This window comes from Fusarium musae, chromosome 1 (assembly GCF_019915245.1).
Source record: "Fusarium musae strain F31 chromosome 1, whole genome shotgun sequence".
NCBI lineage: Eukaryota > Fungi > Ascomycota > Sordariomycetes > Hypocreales > Nectriaceae > Fusarium > Fusarium musae.
Window position 1 is genome coordinate 5,523,581 of NC_058387.1, and position 14,095 is coordinate 5,537,675.

Sequence of the window (14,095 nt, forward strand, 5' to 3'; positions counted from 1 at the left end):
TCAAGCCTTCTCACCAAACACAAAAACAACTCTATCCCTCCCCTTATCACCCCAACCTTCTTCAACATCCTCAATCCTGTACTTCTTCAACCCCTCATCTCCCAATCCCACAAGAACCTTCAACATGCCCTCCGTCTCAACCCCCAGCTCCCTCGGATCCCACGCTCCCGGCCCCGAGCCCCGCACCGTGACATCTCTCCTCCTCAGCCCCATCGCCGAAATATCACCCATATCACCCGCCATTGACCCAATGTTGATCCACGTAATAGGATTCTTAGCACTAGCTGTGCTGGGACTCAACAGGAACGCATTGGGCCACGGTCCGTAGAGGAAGTCGAGAACAATGTCTGCGTCTGCTGCGGCGGAGAAGTCTGTAGCGTTGGGTTCTTGAAGAACAACGCTGGCGTCGAGATCGAGCTTTGACAGCGCGTCTTTGTTGCGAGCAGCGCCTACAACGGTTGTAGCACCGAGGTGACGAGCTACTTTGATAGCAATCTTTCCACTGGCGCTGGTGACGCCGTTGATGAAGACCTTGTAAGGTTTGCCCTCCTTGCCAGTCCAATCAACACGCTTCCGCAGCGCCATCCAGCTCGCCATGACGGGGTTGACCATAGCAGCTGCGACAACAGGGTCTACGCCCTCGGGAAGCTCAACGATGTTGTGAATGGGCGCATTGACGATCTCGGCGTAACTGCCCTGCTTTGTACCAAGCAGAGAAAAGTAGACTTTCTTGCCAGTTGAGACATTGATGCCTACGCCATCGACGCCAGGAACGTGGGGGAGTTCAGTAGCAGTGTAGTGTTTTCCCGCTGCGCGTGTGCGGACGAGTTGGTGAAGACCTGCAGCGAGGACTTTGATCTCTGTCTCGTTGTCGTGGACTGGAGCTGCGGGAGGGGGAACTTTGATGGACTTGGGAGGTTGGCCCCATTCTGTGACTTCAGCTGAAAGCATGCTCATCTTGATAGTGTATCCGTGAATGTGTTAGACTCTTTTATTATGAGAGTAGAGTGAGATATGAGAACAAGTGTGAGAAACACAATGACCTTGAAGTGGAATCATACCGACGTCTTTATACTTCAACTTACACACCGGATCTATCAAACGGCAACTAACGGAACCAATGTGTCAGCGCTATTTCAGCCTCTCAAAGACAACCATGGCCCTTAGTAATGAAACCCCTCTATTGCTAAGCTCGCGGGAGTCAACCAAAATTACCGCGCGAGAAGCTGCAGAATATTGGATAATACATCATGTAATCGTGCTTTGCGTCTCAGGTTGACGGAACCTCGGCATCGTTCCCACCGATTTTGGGCGTTTGTACGGAACGAAAAGGACGAGAAATCGTAGAGCAGCCCGAGTTATTATCTGATCCGGAGATCACCACCGCGGACCTCCGAGTGGAGACCGCGGAGATGGCGAATGCTTCATCATGATCTGCATAGTATGGGCCGGTCTTCGCAATTCAAGAAACTAATATGCATTAAAACTTTCATTTATCTCTTTTCTGTGCTTCGTTACATCTGCCCATGCTTTTTACTGACAACCATCTAAAAAAAACCGCTCGACCCTTCTTTGCCCATGCAGCCTGTAAGGATATGAACCGCTGTCCTGCCCCCTAAGATGGACTTGTCTTAAATGCAATTGCAGCTGTGTATATAAAACGCCTCCTCCCAACCGGCCATGTGTAGAAAGACGCCAACGCCTCTTCGTTTCCATGTGTGCTTGCAACCAACCAGACCGACCGACCAGCCGCCCAACCAACCATCCATCCATCTTCGCTCTCATCTAGCCAGCGGATCCGGCCTTGCTGTCCTTCTGCTCTTCCATGCTGCCCCCCGACGTTGCCAATCTGTATGTCAAGTCCGCAGACCGCTGCGTTATAAATGCTATGAGTAACACCGTTGGACATCAATCGTACACTCTTGCTACATATGTCAATATCTGGAAACCATCCAGAATAATCTCCAATGTGCCAGCTCTCCCCCTCATGCTTTTCGGCTTTTCAAGTCATCGTGAATCGTTGATTGCGTGCCAACATTGCAAGTTGCCTTATCCAAAATGACAAACTGCCGGTTAAGATCAAGGTCCTGCTTTACAGGCTTATCCCAAAGACACTCGTCAAAGGGATTGTCGATGTGTCTCGTCACTTCTCAGATCGAGACTATCGATTAACCGCCCTTTCGTTCAGACTCGTGCTTAGGGGGCTGCTCGCTATTTCCCTGTTGTGCGTTGTTGTTGGCGCCCTTCTTCTTTCCCTTGCCTGCTTTTTGCCAACCGCCGTCGGTTTCACTTCTAGCTCCACGAACGTGGCCGTTTTCTCGGGCTCCATTGACCTTTTGAGAACCCGACTTCTGGTTCTTCTGAGACTTTGTACCCTCTTGAGGCTCTTGAGTTCGCTCTTCGGTTTTCTGGCTGGATTTTGGTCCATCTCCTCGTCCTGTTTTGGGACTGTTTTGCTTCTCTGACTTCCAAGGCCCATCCTTTCGAAGAACTGTGGGAGAAGGAGTGCGGTTCTCGTAAACTGGTGAAAGATGAGCAAAATCTTGACCAACTGGTGGCCTGTTGATGCGGTTCTCGGCAATGGCAAGATCAAGAGGAGCAATCATGCCATTCTGCTGACGCGACATCAGGCGCTGGCGTGTCGAAGGGGACAATCGAGAGTTCGCTGCCACCATCGGGTCCTGTACGATATGAGGACTTGCCATGTAGTAAGCACTCATCATTGCGATACGATCGCGGAATGATGGATCGTCAGCCGTGGATGGAGCTGCAGCCATCATTGGGGCAGCGGAACCATTGGCCACTACAGGAACAGGGTTGTATGCACCTTGTTGGTTCATAGCTCCTTCAGGTACAGCCTGCGGCATGACGGGTCCATCAACAGGAAAGCTGGGAATACCATTTGAGGCGTGAATCTGCAATGGGTTCTCAAGGTTGGTCGACTCATCCGATGTAGTGCTACCTGTTCCCGAAGGTGGTTGGCGTGGGCTTTGGGTCACGCTTGTCTTGAGACTAGATCCATTAACAACCAATGGGCGCGAAAGATTCTTGTTTTGACCTCCAGGAAAAGGGCCTTGCGCCAAAGGTGCCGATGATGCGTTCGATGAGAAATTTCGTGCATGACCTAAAGGTGAAGGCGATCGGGATGTCCTCTTCATTCGGCGGTCGAGAATTGTCTGAGGAAGTTGATCTGTCGAAAGGCGTCGTCGCCCGGGGCTCTGACCGGAGACATCCCCAAAAGCAAGACCATTCGCCACAGGCTGTGGCTGAGGCTGCTTACTGGGACTTGGGCTTTCCGACAAATAAACAGAATATTTGCCCTCTTCCGACTGTGGTGAGTCTGTGTGTGCCTTGGGAGTCTCGTCGAATTCTGTATCATCAGGCATAAAGCTTGGAACTGCGTTGCCGTTAACACCTCGAGAATGGCTTGGGCCATTGTAAGATTGGGCACCAAAATAACCGGGAGCTGCTTGTGCTGTAGACGGAGACCGAGATGCGGGCTGCGAATGCGAACGAAGAGCACTGTTGGATCCTTGGACACCTGTTTCGTTATTTATACCATTTCGCTGAAGCGGGCGACGAAAGTCTTGGGTAGCACCCGAGATACTAGCAGGAGATGAGGGATACGTTCCATAACTTGCGCCAGCTTGGGGGAAGAAGGGCGTGCCCAAAGTCATTCCATATAGAGCATACAAGTCTGGTCGAAGAGGAGCGCTGAGTGGCGGATTATCGAACGAATTTGTCCTGGAACGATCTGATGTCTGTTGAGGCTGCTGCTGGCCAGATCCTGTACTTGTAGACATCCTCTGTTGTTGCTGCTGTTGACCCATGGCCTGAGCTTGAGCCTGAGCCTGGGCTTGATGCTGCATAAACGCTGGTGATTGACTGGCATACAATAGTCGCATGTTCTCCTGGTGCAACGCCATTTGAGTCATGAGGTCCTGCTGTGCGTACTGAAACTGGAACTGTTGGTTTTGGTACCACTGTAGATCCTGCGCCATGTTGACCGGCTGCATAAACATATTGTTGTTGGCGTCGAACTGTGGAACACCTGCAGATGCACGTCGATTCGAATTTCCGCCTCGGTAATTATTGTTATGTCTTCCGCCACGGTGGTTTCCACGACCTCCTCGGCCTGAATGTGTCTGCGAGGAGCTCCTAAGCAGAGCAGGTCGAGGTTGCGGTGCCGGTCGAGACCATACTCTTTCCTCCTCTTTAGGGAACACATATTGCTCGCATGCCTCCTCGAAGTTTGCCACCGAAATCAGGTCAAATGCTCGACGTAACTCCATATGTAAACCGCGAAAAGAATAGTCATCGGCGGTGTTTCCGAGGTTACGAGAAGTATTGAAAGGCTCTTCCACGCAGAGCTGATTGTTGATCGCATAATGCCACTTCTTTTCGTGCTTTGTGATCAGTTTGCCCTGCCGCACCGAGAGAACGTGCTTATCGTAATCAAACTCGTGAGCGTAGAAGCGAAAGAATTGAAACAAAAGCTCCGCAGTAGATGACTTGTTCTTCTTTCCATAACCAGCCAGTTTGTCAATATCGTCCGCGAAGTCGGGGGCAGTACCGTCGGGTTTGGGTAACTTATGTGGCGACTGATGCAATGCAGGAAGAACGGGAGGACTGCGCAGCTGTAGGAACGCGATAATCAGGCAGATCCATGTGTAGGAACTTAATGTGCCCCCAAACGCTTTCAAGCCGTTAGACAAGTTCAAAGGGGTGGCAAAACAACATACCGGCATCGTTGACTATTCTTCTCCGTGTCCAATACTTTATAATCATTGCAAGCTCTCGAACTCTCGGGTCAATATCGATATATGTTCGAACCATGCGTGTATTTTCGAGCGCAAGCGTGTTGTTGACATTCATATCGCAGGCAAGGCCCAGTTCAGGATCCCAGATCTTGACGATGGGCACCTTGGCGGCCGAAATACAGACAACCTTCTCCATCCCCCCTGTTGATGTTAGCGGATTGTTGGCGGATTGGGGGAAGATACATACGCTTTGCTAGGAGGTTGGCGATCATGCAGACATCTTCCAATTCGCGCCATGCGGTTGTGATGCAAATGTCCACTAGATAGGGTTAGTCTGGAAATCATGCAGATTGAGGGTGTGGACGAACCATCAGAATCATCCGAACAAAGAAGATTCCCGGAAGACCCAAAAAGATTCACGCGGATATCGTGGCCTGGCCATTCGTCGTTGAAGGTCTTTTCGAGCTTTGAGACTAACTTCTTGCGATTCTCCTCGACAGCAGCAGTGGGGAGTAATCGGTCGTAGACCTCTCTCATATCTGTCGCTAACTTGCGCTCCTCATCCTCGGTCAACTTGCTCTTGACCGTCCTCAAGTCCAGCTTTTCCAGACGATCATTGCCGACCGAATACGGTATTCTCCTCCGAGAATTTATTTGGGCAGTCTCGTATTTGCAACTCGATATTCGCGGCGGTAAAGGCTGAAGCGAGGATAACGTGCTATGTGTCTCAGAATAAGCTGATCGCGGGGAATGGTTATTTGTCCCCGTGGGCGACGGTTCGCGGTCTTCAAGAGAAAATTGGCGAGCGTGCTGGTGAGGCGTCGAGGGCACTGAACTAGAGTGGGACTGAGCCGAAGGTGCGGATCGTCGGGGTAAATGCCTCGATGAGTCGGCGGCCTGCTTTGAAGACATTTTGGACGGAACCTCCTTGGAGGCGGCAACCGATCGACTCTTGTCTAAATTCTGATGTGACCTACTCCCATGGCCTCCAGCTGTGCTCCCCTTACCGGAGGCGTCTCTTAGCGACACCTTGCTAGAAGATCGCGACCGAGGCGCTGCCTGGATATGAGGAGCAGAGATGACGGGAGGGAGTGGCGGTGTCTGCAGGCCGCCGCCGCGGGATGGGGAGATGAGCTTATTGTAGTGGAGGAGTTGAGCGTGGTAGATGTTGGACTGTTGTGGGAGGAGAAAGGGGAGTAGATCGAGATGAGAATGGAATTGTGTGGCGGACGGGTCGGGGAAGAAGGAGCCCTCGACGGCGGAAGCGCTGTGAGTACTCGTCGCCGATGGTGTCGTCGGATTCGTTGTGCTCGATGATATCGTCGAGGCAGAAGTCCAAGGACTGGAAGGATAAGGATGTTGAGGTTCGGCCGTTGTGGTCTGGGCGTCCATATGGAGCAGCGAGCGAGCCCCGGGACAGTTCAAGTGCTTGCGGGGACCGACGGCAGTATGCGTGACGACGTTTGGGTGCGTCTGGGCTCGTGGGGATCTCTTTTTGCTCGGTGGCGGCGAAAGCTGTGGAATATTGGAAAATGGAGCACCAGGAAAACGTCGTTTGTAGTTATGAGCGCTAGAGAGGGTCTCAAGATCTCAGCATGCGATCCAATGCCGAGCAAAGTCTATCGTGAAAGCCAGGGGGCGAATCTCAATCTGGTCGCTGAGAGGCGCTGTTCCTGGGTGGGAATAGCGAACGAGGCCGTGGAAATGGGAAGTTATACGGAGCAAGAAAGTACTGTAAAACGAAGCGAAATGATAGCGTATACGACCGAAAGGCAATGACGAACACAGAAAGGGGCGCCGAGTGCGAGTGCGAGTCGAGAAAGGCGAGGAATTGCAGTTGCAGTCGGTATAACAACAATTTCCCGGGGCGCGGGATAATGATGGAAATGTAGGATTCGAGAGATGGTGAGCAGTACAGTGGACAGTGAGTGAACTATGGACGTGTCGGAGACGCTTGTGCTTGTGCCTGTGGGGGGGCTCTTTGCCAAAAGGGGGCCGCTCGGTGCGAGGGACGCCGGTTCACCTCGACTCGTCTCGTCGGGGGGGAGGGCGAAACGACGGTGCTCGCTATATTGGATCAGGGCGTAGAAGGGGGATCGAGTATAGCAGAACAGAACAGGACGAGGACCAGAGCAGCTCAGAGGACAAGAAGCGTAGTAGAGTTGATAGTAGAGAGAATTATGAAGAAAGAAAACAGAGACAAAGCAAGATTGGAAAATGCGGATGTGTATGGGAATGACAAGAGATGGCGTCTAGCGGGATAGACATGGGGACATGGACATGTACATGGAGAGCCCGTTTGGTTTAGTTTAAGTTTTAGTCTGAGGGAGAGAGATCAAATCAATCAATCAAGACAAAAAAAGGCGAGAGAGAGACCTAGACACTGCGAAACTGAGAATGAACCGAGCCGAACTGAGGTGGTCCTTCTGATCTGAGGGGGGACCTAACCTAACGATACCTCGTTACGGTAGTCGTTGTTATTGGGGACGGAGACACAGCACAGGCCTACTACAGGGCACACGGGGAGTTTTAAGGTAGTTAGTGCCGCAGGTACCTAGGGGATCTGAAGTGAGGGTGTGAGGTACAGGTCGCACTGTACCTGGGACTCGGGCATTATTCCAATGGATGTGCAGCTGTACTGTAAATAGTCCACACCTCCGAGAGCATAAGCTCACCTGCAGGTAAATGGACTTATTCAAGAATGAGCTGACCTAAGCCCTATTTACGCTCTCGCCTTCATCATTTTGGACAATCTATCGGGGTGTATTTACGCACTAACCTTTGCGGCTGTTGCTCGACACTCACTGCTGCACTCATTGGGTAATCACAGTGCTGAGTACAGTGTTTCTCCAGCTGGCCGCTGTCAACGCCAATTAGCCCAACACCTCACCGTCCGCCACAGTGACCAGGCCTTTGTAACCTTGAGAGAGAGCGGGGATAATAGAGCAGCCTCAGCAGAGTCGACTGCAAGCAAAGATCGCAAATGGGTCAATGTTTTTCAGTAGACTGGAGGGATGGGAACATTTGGCATGCGGCGGGTGACTTTGACAGTAACAGCCCAGGGCGCAGAACGGGGTGCGTCTCAGGGTCAACTCACCTTACAAAATGATATCCATCTGATGAGAGAGAGAGAGGGAGATCTCCACCAAGCTAGCGCCCAGCGCGTGGCAGCAAGCCTCCGCAATATCTTTAGTTATTAGCAGTGAACCTAATGGAATTAAATAGCCCTGCCCTGCCCTGGTCTGGTCTGGCTTCTACTTCTGGATGGAATAATTCCAACCCATAGGACGCGAGAGTATCTTATTTCAATATACCGTGCGATTTGCCGATATTGCTGACTGTCCTGCTGGCCTCCGCTAACAAAGAGTCGACGGCAATTAAATGCTGGGCCCAAAGATTGCCTCTCTCAGATCACATCACATCACATTAGCCGCACCCATTGACGATACGCTGTACGACACAACCTGTAGACAGCGTGCGTGCGTCGTTAACTTACTTGTCGGATTTACAGCTGCTTCGCCCTCATGGCACCTCCTGGCTAGCGCTGTGTCAGTATCTACAGGGGAGGATACCGAACAGGGACCCTGATTCTTGCTATGGAGTCTACCCCTGCCGCTGTACAGGCTGTACCCACTTGTCCTAGCCCTGGATCTATCCCCCGGCGGGTGACTCCTGGCCGTTTGTGATGCATCCATGCCATGCCATGCCCAGGCTTGCAGATTGTTGTGCCGCTACCAACCACAAAGGTTGCATCGCACACAACTTTATGTCGGATGATACTTTGTCATAAAGTCACCACCCATCAGAGCATCTCGTTCCTGAGAGGGCGGGCTCTGGACGTCGAGGGGTCGGTCCTCCAATTCCCCTCAAACTCAGGGCCCCTTTGTAGGATGGGAATTCTGGGTTTTGGGCACCACAAAGGTGATCATTGATGGCAAAAATAACCCAACGTCGTAGCAAACCTGGAAGTGAAGTGTAAATGGACATTCACGGCCGGATATGTCCGTGGCGGGTACGGATATGGTGCCTTGCTTGCCCTGCTGCTGAGATGCAGCCTCAAATGGAAGATGCTGTGTTTGTGTGGGGAAGATGCAGGTAAAGCTAACTAATCTGCGACTGTGATGATGTAGGCATGTGTGTGGAGGAGAACGCCCTCCCTTTTTGATGCATTTGTAGACATGGACATGCCTAGGATCGAGATATTGCACTGCAACAAATACGATATCCATCTCTATCTGGCAAGCTAGACAAACAGTAAAGCTGTTTGAATGCTTTGGATACAGTCAAAAGTCACGACAATATTAATGTAATGTTGCAGTGGCGTCTGTTGGGTTTATACACATCACACCCAATCGTGATATGTCAAATGAACCTGATGCAATTATCCACCTTTTGCTGGGCCGCGAACCAACATAACACGACTCTGATCAACTTTGATCAATCGTCAATGGCAACATCGGCTGATACGGGAATATTTGGTGAATAGGCCCAACAACAGCCCGTGTATTTGCCTCCGAACTCTACTTATCCCCTGGACTGCCAACACACATGGACAGACAGGTCCAAGGCGGCGTGCTCTAAACTTTGGAGAGACCTCAACATCCTACTAACATCCAATACGTCCATACAACCAGCTCGCTCTCCGCCTCTCGTCATGCTTTATGTAAAGGCTGGAGAGACCCCACCAAACTATTGAATCGAATTCTGCAAAATACCAAAAATCAACAAAATATGTAGCAGAAACCTCAAGAGTCTAGTGCCTGTTTTGCCCAGCCAACAACCCAATTTGAGAATGCCGAGACACCCTCTTGTTCTCGACGGTAGGACAGATTAAGTTGTCTTTTTTTCGCAGGGGATACAGCGCCTCACTCGTATCTTTACTTAGCATCTCGATCAACTCTAGGCGGCATTGACTTCTCCATCATGTCTCACCCAAAATCAGCCTCTTACTCTGTCAAACCGAAATTTCTGCGCCACTCCCATACTTTTGAGTCTCCCTTCTGGGCCACCAAATAACTGTCCTTGAACTTAGCGTATCCCTTTTCTGCCAATCTCAGGAACAAGATCAGCCTCAGCACATAATAATTACCTAGAGAGATACATATCGAGTTAAGCTCATCCCTTGCGCGTTGTCTTGGCCAATCTTACTCTCGGCGATCTGTTAATTACGTAGTATATCTCTTTCTTCGTATCACCTGCGATACGGCATGTCTATACGATTTCCCCGTTCGTATCTATGTACTATTCCTGTTCTCCTTACTCAGATCAAGTCAGGTAGGTCAGCACTGTACACGTCTTGGTCTCGGGAGATCATCCACCGGCCTCAAGCCACATCAAGGGACAGGGGAGGTCCGGACTGGAACTTTACTTGTACCTTTCCCTGCCGTTCACCATGCTGCAAGTGTTTATTTGTTTTGTATGTGGTTTTACCTTTAGCCATGTCTTTTCAGCTCGTGTCTTGTTTTGACTATGGCGCACACACTTTACAAGCAACTATTACCGCTACAAGTACGACCACACCTTTTTTGAGGTCTATTTAGAGTCCGGGTTGCTCAGAGTTACCTAGTCGGTCGTTTCCTTCGGAGCTGAAGCACAGTGTGTCTCGCTGTGACCAGTCAAACGTCGTGCCTTAACTTTGCTGGGGCCGAAAGCTGACTTCAAGCTGACGAGAGGTGGCTGTAAAAGTCACGAATTGCTGGCAAGCGCAAGCCATCGAAACTCAATCACTCTTTTCATGGATGGTGTGGAAGCAGCGGCTGGCTGAGGTAAACAATTGGACCCCCGCTTACCTTAGGTCCTTCTCTTGTTTCCCCACTTGACTCTCACGATATCATCATCTCGATATTTGGGCCCAGAATATTGCTTCACTGCAACAAGCATAAGCGTACGGTACCTGGCACTCACATCGGATGCACGGCAGCCAAGCGGGTGCCAACTCCAATACATGATGGTTTATTATCCTAAGGTATCCGACAGTATCGGATGACTGCTCATTTATTGACCATCACAAGGGCCAAAAGCACACAAACGCGATGCCTGCAATTCCCCAATCGACGTCATTTGTGATCCGTCTTGAACGACCAAGCGGTCGACGAGGGAAAAACAAAAGAGGCACTGCTCTGTGCAACCGTACATCCAATCACAATGCACAAAGGACACCCCGAAACGTCCCAGAGGCCACATTTTCCGGCTCGCTGCCGTTCGCTACAGCGGTCAGGAGCGTTTCATCACAAAGCCATCAAATAGGCCAGGCCTTGCACGGGAAACCGATGCTCGTTTCCGTCTGTAAGATTGGTTGCCATTGCTTGGAGTGATTGCTATGCTGCTCTCTTGCCAATACAAACGTCGCAGGCTGTGCTTGACACGCCATCAAACCGCGTTCAATTGCATAGAACGGGCAGGCACATTAGATCGGAAAGGTAGGTAGTGTCCACCTCTAGCTTCCACTTTATGTTATGCCTGTTTCTTTTGTCGGCATGCCTGAACTATGGGAAACGGTGCTCTTCGGGAGTGTTGCATCATTGAGATGAAGCTTGATTTAAAAGTCACAGGTCAGACATGCCAATGGTGGTGTTTATAGCCTCAATATACTGAGGAAAGTGGCTCTTACTTAATACAAGTCTCCAAACCCTTACCATTGATACACGATGGACGAAGGACGGTGTTTCCATTGGTGGTCTTTTTGCTGTCTGTGCCTCTTTGACTTTTGCGATGGGGACAGAGTGATAAGATCTGGCCATCCTTCTGAAGGTTCGTCTTTTCAGCTTGGTCTGCTGCTCTGAGTTATTTCAACTACTGACTTGTCGCTATAGCGGGTTCTGGGGCACCAGCAACAGTTGAGTTTGACTACGAAACATTGATCTTCAATCCCGAAAGTCCACAGTATATTTCGCCACGCCAATGGGAGAGAACTAGGACCTTTGTTCTTGTTGCACACCTAGACTGCATGAGAAGATTCCCTCCTTTTGACAAGAATATTGTATTGAACCTCCTACACTATGATTTCCGCCCCTCGGATTCCCGAAAACGGGAAAGAATGCTGGTTCTTCGACAGTGTTGCCTTGATATTTCCGGGGAGCATGCAGATACCACATTGGGCGCTCTTCAAGAAAGGGCTCGAATAGGCGTGAGAGACTTGATTCTAGCACCAAACTTGGTGAATATCCTTTCTAGCAGAAAGGCCACATATTTACACTTCGTTGTTGATCCAACAAAACCAATTTGGGGAATATCGACCACGTTCGAAAATGCCCGTTACCTTCAAGGTCTTTCAAATAACGTTGCTAGGGACGCATTCTTGGTGGTCTCGGAGCCGCAGCAACTCTCGGACGGACTCTATTTCGCTTCAGACCACCTTGGAGTCAGGGCAATCTCCTTTGGTGAGACCGATGTGTCAAAAAGCTCCAGCTATGAACAGCCGGGAATTTGGTGGACTTTTCAAAACACCAATAAGTCGGAGCGGTACTTTTTGAAATGGTACGGTGATGTGAGTCGGCCCTTGTTTTGAGCCAAAGGCAGAGGATTGACAAAGACGAACCGCTCAGGGCTTTAAAATGCGCGATTTGCACGTGGTGAAATCGGAAGAAGACGTTCTGCCTCCGCTGGCAAGGTGGTCGTTGCTACCGCCAAATCCGGAGGCTGTCTGGTACTTGCACCTCGATGACAGAGCTGGTGGTCGACACTATCTCAAGGTTCTGGAGTGTGAAAGCCCTGAGATCACTGGCTATTCAGCATGCCTACTTGACGAAGACCTGCTTTACCTGCATAGTCATCGTGAGGGCGAGGACTTTTCATTCTATAGTGAAGGTCGGGGAGACCGACTACACGCAGTATGGCTGTATTTTCCAGTTGAGAAGAACGAGCGGATCGTCGAAGTCTGGCGCCTGAGGAGAAGACCGGCATTCTGGCGCGATATCCTTCTGGTACGTTACAATGGCCGGACAGATGACAACACATAAATGGGTGCTGATGCAATCTAGCTAAGAACGAACAAGAGTCGCGTTTTCTTTCTAGGAGCCAACGCCAACATGACCCAACCAGATGCCATCTTCGAACGTGTGGCCTTATTGACCGCCAAACCTTCTCGTCTCTGGTTCAGTTCTCAGGGAGACGGTGTTGACTGTCTTGCATTCGACTGTGAGGACAAACGCCATGACAAGAATGAAGCTCCCCCATCTTTCCATGACCCATCTACATGGTCCTCAAGGATGAGTGTCCAGCAGATCTTCAATAAATCGGTTAAACTTGGAGGTGTGACTGGACTCGTCCCCTGCAGAACTTGGATCCCAGGATCTACTGGGATTGTCGGTCTCATCTTCACCTACTCCGATGGCTCGAGGGAGTCAGTAGGACAAATCCGTCTCGATCACCTCCTTCCACCCATCGAGGTTGATCCGGCCGGAGAGATGTGGATAGGAGCCAGACTGCTTCAGCCCAGCGGCGCGGTCGTTGAGTCAATGAGAGTAATTCCGTCCACTGGCCAAACCTTCCATGGTGGGAACCCCTCCCAGGAAGGATTGACTTGGTTGAGGATACTTTGGAGGGGTCGCTTAGACTGGAACTTTCTGTATAGAAAATGCTTCATCAATGTCAGCGATCAGGCCAATGTAAATCAGCACATGAGCATTGATATGTTGCTGGAGAGCTGGGCCGGGAGAGAGTGGGAGAAAGAGGAGGTGTCAGGGCAGCAACTTGTTGTGCGTGCCCATTGATAAGACACATTGGCGCTTAGAACAGCTTCATTAAACATTTCTTTCAAGATATTCATGTTCCTCTATATCAGGCTAACAGGATTCTCGCTCCATCTTCCAACTCCATAACATCATCTGCCCTCGCCGCCTTTCCACCCCAAATCACCGTCCCAGTTCCATCGATAGCAAAAGCACCAGCCTCCTGCCACTTATTCCCCATCGTCGTCAACGGTCCATCATCTTCTTCATCGTCCACATTATTTGTACTCGCTGGTTTCTTCTCATTCGTCTCCTTTCTCTGTATCGCTCCAGCCACTTTCTCTCCCAACCATCCCGACTCTTTCCATCCTTGAACTTGCGTCGTGGGATTGAGTACATACCACATACTACTCGTCCCTAAACCCCAAGCTGCATAAATAGCCCTCTCTTCATCGACGATAACGCGAACGCTCCAGGCGCCGCCGAGAAGAGATACCCATTTTTGAGTTGCTTGCTCTGAGGCGTGGGATACGGCTATGCATGTTAATGCATCGCCATATCGATTGGCCATTGTGCGAAGATTAATGAATGTCTTTTGAGCAACTGCGCATCGTCAGCATTGACCTCAGAATCTGGAGAGTGGCAACTTACAAGCACAACCAACAC

General features: G+C 50.5%; 4 protein-coding genes across 4 annotated transcripts; 1 reads left to right on the plus strand and 3 right to left on the minus strand.

Annotated features, from left to right (window-relative positions):
* On the minus strand, window positions 1–957 carry J7337_001661 (uncharacterized protein; the record flags this gene model as incomplete). Its single annotated transcript, XM_044819398.1, has 1 exon — window positions 1–957. One exon carries the CDS (start codon window positions 955–957, stop codon window positions 1–3), a length of 957 nt encoding a protein of 318 aa, XP_044687100.1.
* Window positions 958–2,168: 1,211 nt separating this feature from the next.
* On the minus strand, window positions 2,169–6,152 carry J7337_001662 (uncharacterized protein; the record flags this gene model as incomplete). The annotated part of the gene is made up of 4 exons (XM_044819399.1): window positions 2,169–4,696; window positions 4,743–4,961; window positions 5,008–5,079; window positions 5,129–6,152. 4 exons carry the CDS (start codon window positions 6,150–6,152, stop codon window positions 2,169–2,171), a joined length of 3,843 nt encoding a protein of 1,280 aa, XP_044687101.1.
* A 6,161-nt stretch (window positions 6,153–12,313) lies between these two features.
* J7337_001663 (uncharacterized protein) lies at window positions 12,314–13,471 on the plus strand (the record flags this gene model as incomplete). Its single annotated transcript, XM_044819400.1, has 2 exons — window positions 12,314–12,682; window positions 12,740–13,471. 2 exons carry the CDS (start codon window positions 12,314–12,316, stop codon window positions 13,469–13,471), a joined length of 1,101 nt encoding a protein of 366 aa, XP_044687102.1.
* Window positions 13,472–13,538: 67 nt separating this feature from the next.
* Window positions 13,539–14,000, minus strand: J7337_001664 (uncharacterized protein; the record flags this gene model as incomplete). Its single annotated transcript, XM_044819401.1, has 2 exons — window positions 13,539–13,798; window positions 13,838–14,000. 2 exons carry the CDS (start codon window positions 13,998–14,000, stop codon window positions 13,539–13,541), a joined length of 423 nt encoding a protein of 140 aa, XP_044687103.1.
* Window positions 14,001–14,095: the final 95 nt, after the last annotated feature.